At 34.0% G+C, this 8,531-nt stretch overlaps 1 protein-coding gene across 1 annotated transcript; it reads right to left on the bottom strand.

Moving 5' to 3' along the window:
- Positions 1–3,219: 3,219 nt before the first annotated feature.
- Rgs1 (regulator of G protein signaling 1) lies at positions 3,220–6,593 on the bottom strand. The gene is made up of 5 exons (XM_010608757.3): positions 6,361–6,593; positions 5,932–6,012; positions 5,462–5,523; positions 4,583–4,746; positions 3,220–3,836 (listed from the first exon to the last, which is right to left on the bottom strand). Exons 1-5 carry the CDS (start codon positions 6,495–6,497, stop codon positions 3,651–3,653), a joined length of 630 nt encoding a protein of 209 aa, XP_010607059.1. The 5' UTR covers positions 6,498–6,593; the 3' UTR covers positions 3,220–3,650.
- Between the last annotated feature and the right edge of the window lie 1,938 nt (positions 6,594–8,531).

Below are 8,531 nucleotides of genomic sequence, written 5' to 3'. Positions count from 1 at the left end.
ACAGCAATTCTGCCTTCCCTTTCTCCTTTATATTCCATCAGGACAACCTCCTATTGAGTGGAGACACCCATCTCACCACGGGGCTTCCGTTATCCACTTCCAGAACTATGCTAATTCCAATCAGTGGACTATTTAGTGCCACGCACCCTTAATCACAGTATCACAGGCCCTAGACCCAACCAGCTCCAAAAAGTCGCACTTACTCATTCATTAAGCTTGGAAGTATATCTAGTTATAAGCCATAGCCAAATTGTTTTCTGACTTTTAAAAAAACATTCATAGGTGGTACTATCTTTTATAGCTGTGTTATTTGCAGGAAAGCTTCATTATGGTTAGATGTAGAGTAAGATAACGTTTTACCCTTGGGATGATGCATTTTTAGCCCTAAAGATACTCAACAAAGATAATAGAATTATTTCTGCATTTGATTGGTAACTCTTACTCTGTGGATATGGTTTCATCTTGGATTTGAAAGTTTCCACAACTCTGTATAGCAATTTATATTTACAACATCTTAAATCATGTCTTACTCTACTTTTTCTCACTTATTTCAGAATTTCTTAGTTTTAACATTAAATCATGAAAGAGTCCTCCTAGAATAATATATCCCATGTGTGCATACAGAAACAAAGAAAATGAAATATTAATTTATGCCATGTGGACTAAATGGATATATGTATACTTTTATTGGAAATCATGGGGCATATCATTATCCTCATTTTTACTTTTATAATATCTAGCTTTCTGTAAAATAAGTCTGAGAAAAGTAAATTTAGATCAACACTAATGAAGAAATTTTTATCATGTATGTTGTTTACTCCTGATTTAGTATAACAACAGAGAATTTCAGACTGAGCATATGTCACTTATATTGTTCACATTTCTGTGGATGGATTAGACATTTACATTCTAACAAAAATGTCAATGGGGAAAAATAATATTATCAATTATTTTACATTATTACCTTTACTCTATAGAGCTAGGATGAGCCTTTCACAAAATGAGGAGCTGTCTTAGATGCTACTTTTGATAATCGATACAGAATTGGGTGGCTCTTTAACATGACAGTTTATTTAGACAAAGACCAGCAGCATTTATTTTATGATCAGTGTGTGCATTGGATAGTTAACACTACTTGCTCCTCATTGTCTCAAGGGTCTAGACTCTATTTAATGTGACGGTGGTTCTTAAAATAGGAGTAGAGTGTCCTATGTTTATTGCAGATTGCAAGTCCATCTCCATTATACATTGATAATAGACCTTTAAGAATTGATTGGGTATTCTCATATTTCCCCATACCCCTGCCCTCTCTTCAGGTACAAGGTCCCAATGATGAATGTAACTCTACTGTATACCTAAAAAGTACCAATAAACTCAATGAGGAAAAAAAAGAGAATCGATTGGATATTGAAAACTGGAAGGGGTTAGGTAAAGGTGTTTAGATAGAGATTAAGAAGTTACCTGGAGATAGTGAAAATGAGATTTTAATCATGCATGTTTTGAGATTCCTACAAAGAAAAAGATGATTAATCCAATTTGATGTCAAGGTAAGAAGGATACCCAGAGTAGAGTAATGGGAGTTATTCTGTAAAGCTCACACTGGGAGTATTTTGAATTCCAGGAGGAAACATTTACTTTTCAATTTGTACATCATGAGAAATTATATGGCCAAATCTGTATTTTAGTGGTTGATGGATGGTACTACTTAGAGGCTAAATTAGAGAGAAGAGGCTGAAAAAGTGAGAGTAGGTCACGTGGACTGACAAACAATGAGAGCCTAGATGGAATGGGAGGAATAAAACTGAGCAAGCACTATATCAACTGAAGGCAGCGGCAGGCTGTAGAAGGAGCACTGGCAGAATTTGCTGGTCAAAGGAAAGAGAGAGAAAGAGGGAGAGAGAGGTAATGGAGACGATGAAGAAGATTAAACCAGATACCCTTCCTAAGATTCTTTTGTAATATGATCCATTAAAGCATGAAGTAAAACAAAGTAGAGTTACTTTTGGCTTTGTCCAATGGGGACTCAAGAATAATGCTTTTTGGGACCAGGGATTTAGCTCAGTGGTTCTGCCTCCTGCCTCGCAAGGGCAAGGACCCAAGTTTAATCCCCAGTACCATAATAATAATAATAATAATAATAATAATAATAATAATAATAATAATGCTTTTTGAACTGGATCTACATATTTCTCATCATTGCAATTGCCTGATGAGCAGGCAAATTTCTTGTATCTGTGAACAGTGGTTCATTATGGTGTAGGGATGACTCGTTATCATAAAAGATACGGAGCACAGCCATGTAGGTAGATAAAGCTGAACAGCCTATTCGGGACTATCTACCATGCTGACTGTTTTTTCTGATGTCTGTAAATAACTGCTTCAGAGAGGGCTTACTTTCCTAACTAGGTGACTTTTGGGCTACTGCAGACTTTCGTGATTTGGGGAAATGTCTTCTGGTCAGTGGGTGGCAGTGTTGCACAGTAGAAAGAACACTGGTATTGTTACTACCTTTGGGTTCCTGGATTATCAGATCATGTCCAGAATTACCTGTAATTTCCTTTTAAATATAGATTCCCATGTTCTGTCCCTTAGAGATTCTGATTCATTCAATCTGAGACAGAACCCCAGGATAGACATTTAATATTCTGGGTAATTTTGAGGATTTAAATCTCAGTTGACATAGGATTTCTATGAACATTAAATGTGAAAATGCATCTGGCTTTTATAAACTTTAAATCAAAATGAAATGTAATTTCCTTCCCCAAATTACCTTTCCATCACTTTTTAAAAGACTTCATTACTTAAATCTTCTCATTGGTTTGAAAGTTTCTCATTGGTTTGAAACTAGACTACATGAGGTCATATTTGTTTGATTTTTATGCATGGTGATGAATTCTGTCCAATTTAATACACAAAATCTAGTATTAATTAGATAAATACATGACAAAAAGATGGAAGGAATACAAGAGCCTTGCTTTAATTTCTTTTAATTCAGATGGAAAAAGTTTAAATAGCAGTGAAACCTTAAAAAGGCTTATTTCTTTCTATATTTTAATACAAAATTCATGTTTATTATTGACATTGTGATAACTTAATTTACAAATATATTCAGACTTCCTAGTTTTTAGGGCAAGAGCTTAAGTTAAATACACTGTTCTTTTCATCACTTCTAATTCAAATACAGTTAACACAAAAACTTTTGTGTCAGTAATGGCAATGATGATTTTTAAACACATATAATACTTTTGAAATAGCTATCCAAATTAAGGAGATTTCAGCAGCATACATGATACCTATATAATAGTACATAGCATAAGTGTCAGTTGAACTTGAAACTTACAGATGTTGTAAACAGCCTCATAAGTGTTATTCGCAGTTTTTATACAACCAGTGTTATCTGGGTTTTTCAGTTCTGAGGAATTTTCTGGGTCCACAGTATTTTACGATGGTCCCCTGAAGTCGTCCTTCCTTCTCTAGTTGCTCAGCTTTTATTTGACTTATGCCTCTTTAACTCTGTGCCTAGTTAACTCCCGTGTCCATACATTTGGAGTCGATTTCTTCCTCCGGGACTGAAGAGCCAGCCAGGCAGCCACCCTGGCACATCCTTTCTGTCCTTGATACCTTTTAAAATCCTTTCACCCAAGAACCAGTCACTTTAGGCTACCAGCCTGAAGGTCATTTAGAAGATTTAAGTAAATATCTGATTTCAAGAACCTGGGATAAGAGTCCTTTTCCATAAGAGTATATATAATTTTTTGGGCTTCATCAAAACATGTTGGAGTGGGTGATTTAATCTTCTTGGCTGTAGATTCTTGGGTGTGAAAGTCAATATTGATCTAAAAAGAAATGCATGTTAGTTAATATATACTTCTACTTATGGTAAATTTTATGATGTTGTTGGTTTTTGTGAAGCACTTCTAAAAAGTGGTCTTAAGTCTTCATCTAATCAGTTATCTTTGAATGCCTATTCTAAATCAGTCCTATATCAAGTATGGAGAAAATAAAAAGAAAATATCACAAAATGTCTTTGCTCCAGCTTTTCTCACAGTGTAATTAAAAATGAAAAAGAGACAGAAATGAAAAATATATCCATACAAGATGGTACATATATCAAAAAAGAGTGACATGGACCTTTAAAATTTACTAGATGAGAGGGCTCTTTGTGTATCTATTTTATGCTTGGACTAAGAATATTTTACTGAAAGGTCAGCATTGCAACCTACTAGACATAATTTTGTTGCTGCAGTTGTATGTATAATGACAACATACATTTTATTCTTTGCGGTATTAAACAGTTCATTAAGGATTCCCAGACATTCAGTTCCAGCCAAGGACACCTGTTCTCATTTTCCTGCCCCCACCATTTGAGATAGTTTTGCAAAATCAGTCTTTTCATTCTCTATGCAGAAATCTTCACAGATAAAAGAATTATATTATTATTGCACTGACCTGTATGAGTATACCTACTCATACAATACAAGTATCATGGCACTCAAAAGAATCTCATCTTGATATCTATGTTGAATGTTATTTCTCTAGCTAAATTCTTTTACACATAAATGATAATGAACTAAATACTCACTTGTTTAGCTGCATCTGAATGCACAAATTCTTTATATATCTTCTGTGCTTTGGAATGCAAAAGATTGGACTCTGTTTTCTTATAGTCTTCACAAGCTAGCCAGAACTCAATATTTTCCTCACTGAACTCAGACTTTAGAAAATTTCCAAACATGTCTTGACCAGCTAAAAAGAAGGGGGAAAGATTGAGATAATTAATTTATTGAACTAAGAAGTGCATAACTTAAAAAGATTTCCAGGAAAAATGTTATCCCATTCTACACATACAAAGATAATAAGTGTTTTAGTTTGTAGAGAGCGGAGTGCCTTAGAAATTCTTCTATGTATAGTAGAGGAATCTGGGACCAAACAAACTTGTTCACAGTCATATAGCTGCATAATGTGGCCATATAATTGTCCTTTGCTTCCATCTTATAGATACCAACCTATTAGCCAGAGTTTAAGAGTATTACAGGGAAGCAAACATTACTGGAAGGGGCATTAGCATCTAATTCCTTGTCCAATCATGTTAGGCCTATATATCACCTTTGATTCTGTTACACTGATTATATTGGCTAGTGTTTCTGGTAATTATATGGACCATTTTATGCCATTTATTCACTTAGCTGAATTGAACAGCTAACCTAATAATGAGAGGGAGGGATGAACAATGTTGAATTACTTGATACCCAAGGAAAGATCCTTACAGTGTTTCTAGAGAGAGTCTTCTATCCTCCAGACAGAGACCAAACTGCTTATCTGTACCTCTGAACAGGGCTCTAATCTCTATAGAATTTCAATACCCATTTCAGGGAGAAGGCAAGTGATTTTATTCTCTCATCAGAAAATTCTCACAAGACTCTGTGTGTAAAAATTATTTTATCTATGTTGTAACACTTACTTTGGTTGGCAAGAAGTTTTTCCAGAGATTGAGACCACTGCATTACTTCATCAGCAGAAAGTCTACAGGGAACAAAATTTATATAAATTAGTAAAATATTTTTAGGTAAACCAAAGTGAAATCAAAATAATGGGTCATTTTGATAATTTCTCAAACTAAGACTAGCTCTAATAAATTTTATTAACATTTCTGTATACAGATTCCTTAGAATTACCAGTTATGAAAACAATCTGCAAATAAAATTTGAAAAAATCCAAATACCTAAAATCTGATAAAACAAAAACAAACATTAAACATATGCACAGATGTTTGTATTTACATTGTAGTAATATAATCTAATCTTTTTTGACATGTTACCTAAAAGAAATAAACTCTATTATGTGCAGTATTAATCTCCAGGATACAGAACTAATGCCTATGCTGTTTTGTAAATGATAATGATAATTCAATATATGAATGAATGTACATACATGTCCTTGGACTTGGAAGATTTCATTCCTGATTCCAGATGTGGTATCATAGATCTCAGGTAAGCTTTCATGTCCATTCCACTAAAAAAGACAGAAAATGATTATTCATATTTCTTCAGTAGACCTCATTTTATTTGTAAAATCAAAACCACAGGGTAAATGTCTCCAAGGAAAGGCAAAAATTAAAATAGTTAATGTAATATTTTGCCATACTAACATAGAGTGATTTTTATGAGTCAATGTCTAGAAACATTCCCACCTAATTTAATGCCATAATATGATTTACTTTTTAATACTACTAGATCTTACTTATAACTCACAACTGGCGATTGCTAAGACTTGGTTAAACTAAGTACTCTTCTGTTCCATTCATTATTCACAGTCCCTCTACCATTAAAACAAGCTAAATGAAACACTGAATGAACTTACAAAGTTTTTGGTCTCTTCTTTTGCATTTTGTCGTCCAAAAGTGAATGATCAGTTTCTTTCAAGTCCTTTGGGTTAGCAGAGAAGAACATTCTTGGCATTTTGTCCAGCCTTGGCGCGGAGATGGCTGCTGCTCTCATAGTCCTCTCACAGCAAGTGTCTGTTAGCCAACGTCTCTGCTGCTTTATACAGCCAAGGCAGACAGGCGTGTGCTGTTCAGAGGAGTCTGTTTATGAAGTGATGTTACCACAGACCCTGGAAGTTCCTCCTTTCTCGATGTATTGTGACGTGTATCTTGAAAAAAAAAAAAAAACATACTCTGATGTCTTGTGGTTGAAACTTAACCAAATGAGAACGGGTCACTTGATTAGAAAGAAAAAAAAAAAGAAAATTAAACAGGCAGAGTCACACATGCAGAGATTGCACATCTACAGCAGTAGTAGTGTCTGTCTTTGGTTTGGGGGAAGTGTCCATGTTTGTTGTGGAGAATTGCATATTCTAATAAAATGTTTCACTTGATGTATGGTATCATATATAAACTCAACAATAGAGTTGTATCTTCTTCAGTGCTTTGGATTGTCCTTGACTATAATATTTTGAAAGAGCTCCCCCGACCCTGAAGTGGTGTAAATAAATATTTTTTGTTTATTTTTACACCTGTATGGTAGAAAGGACAGATATGAGGGAGTATCTTCAACTTGTCTCACTTTGACCCTTATCGCTTATTTTTATGGCAGGAAATTTTTATGTTAATGATTTTTCCAGGTATGTGCTAAGTGTTTTACTGCTGATACATGTGATCATTATAAAGTGTACATCTTTTAAAGTATTTATTAGGAGTATAATCAATATATCAAGCTGATGGTTTGCATATTGCTGCTTAGAAAAAATTAAGTAAAATTTAAAAATACCTATAAATAAATAAAAGTATAATTGATACACAGGCTTATAGTATATGAGATGTGATCACAAAATACAGTATAGTAAATGTTTAAATTTAAAAAAATAATTATAGTAGAAGACACATTGTTATTAATCCCCCTCAAAATACTCCCCCTATTTGAACACACATCATTCTTGCCACTTTCTCAAGCAATTCTAGAAGTCCTCTTTTGTGAGTGTCTTTAGTTATACTGTTGAGGCTGCCTTGCTGTCCTGAATTGATTCAAAATACTTGTCATTCATGGTCATTTTGACTTTGAGGAAGAGCCCGAAATCTCATGATGCCAGACCCAGTTAATGAGGTGGATGTGGAGATGTGATAATGTTTTTACAGGACTTTTCTTTGGGGCTCTCTGCAGCAGAATTCGTGGTAATTTTGATCATGTCTTGTAAAGACATGAAAGAGAGCTTCCAGAACTGTTTCAGAATGATAAAGCAAAGCAAGGGGAAGTATTCTCAACAAGGTTAATGGCAATGTGTCTTTTTTTATAAATTTCTTAAATGTAAACACATGACCCTATATTTTGATTGGTCCTTGTATGAGTGCACTGATACTAAATAAATAAACAGTATCACAAAAAACCCACTCAAAGTAAGATGAGTTTAATTAGATAACCAGTAATTTTTTGCTACTTGGGTAATGATCCTCCAGATTTTGGCAATATCACTAGTGAGATATAGTGTAGCTTTTGAGATTAAAGTCTAAAAAAAAATCCAAAAAGCTGAATGGCTAATAGTTTATCAGAGTAGACGAGTTAGTGAAATTTAAGTTTTTATAGAATTTATATAGAGTGCATGGATTATTTATAGGATTTCCAGTTTAATATAAACATTCTTTGGATTTTGCCCCTGAAAAGACAGTTGTAGAGAGTTTTCTGATGGTATTAGAAGCACTAAAGAAGAGCAAAGTATTATTTTTTTCCATTCTTGTTCTATCATAGGATAAGCAATATTTAAAGAAAACATGTTTACCATATTGTAAAACTCATAGTCATGTGCACACATCATATTTTATGTAACAGCATCATTTAATGTTAGAAAGATAATGTGACGCATTAAACAGAGCTAGTGAGATTCGATAACCGCTTTGGAAGTGACCTGAACAAAACCGATAAGAGTATTAGCACTGATGACATAAAGACGTGTGTATACTTCCTGCTAAAATCTGCAGCATTGCTCATGATTATTTATCTAATAATCTTTTACTCCTCTAGATAACAGTGTGTAAGTTA

Source organism: Fukomys damarensis, unplaced genomic scaffold (assembly GCF_012274545.1).
Source record: "Fukomys damarensis isolate Sample0158 unplaced genomic scaffold, DMR_v1.0_HiC HiC_scaffold_11, whole genome shotgun sequence".
In the NCBI taxonomy this organism is placed as follows: domain Eukaryota; kingdom Metazoa; phylum Chordata; class Mammalia; order Rodentia; family Bathyergidae; genus Fukomys; species Fukomys damarensis.
The sequence above is the reverse complement of the archived record's forward strand: the minus strand, read 5'-3'. Positions and strand labels throughout refer to the sequence as shown.

Excerpts from the sequence above, each read along its gene's own strand:
- Rgs1 (XM_010608757.3), bottom strand. The coding sequence starts at position 6,497 with ATGAGAGCAGCAGCCATCTCCGCGCCAAGGCTGGACAAAATGCCAAGA. Across the intron at positions 6,013-6,360 it reads AAGAAGAGACCAAAAACTTT|TGGAATGGACATGAAAGCTT; the intron begins GTAAGTTCATTC and ends TGTCTTTTTTAG. Across the intron at positions 4,747-5,461 it reads AAAACTTCTTGCCAACCAAA|CTGGTCAAGACATGTTTGGA; the intron begins GTAAGTGTTACA and ends CCTTCTTTTTAG.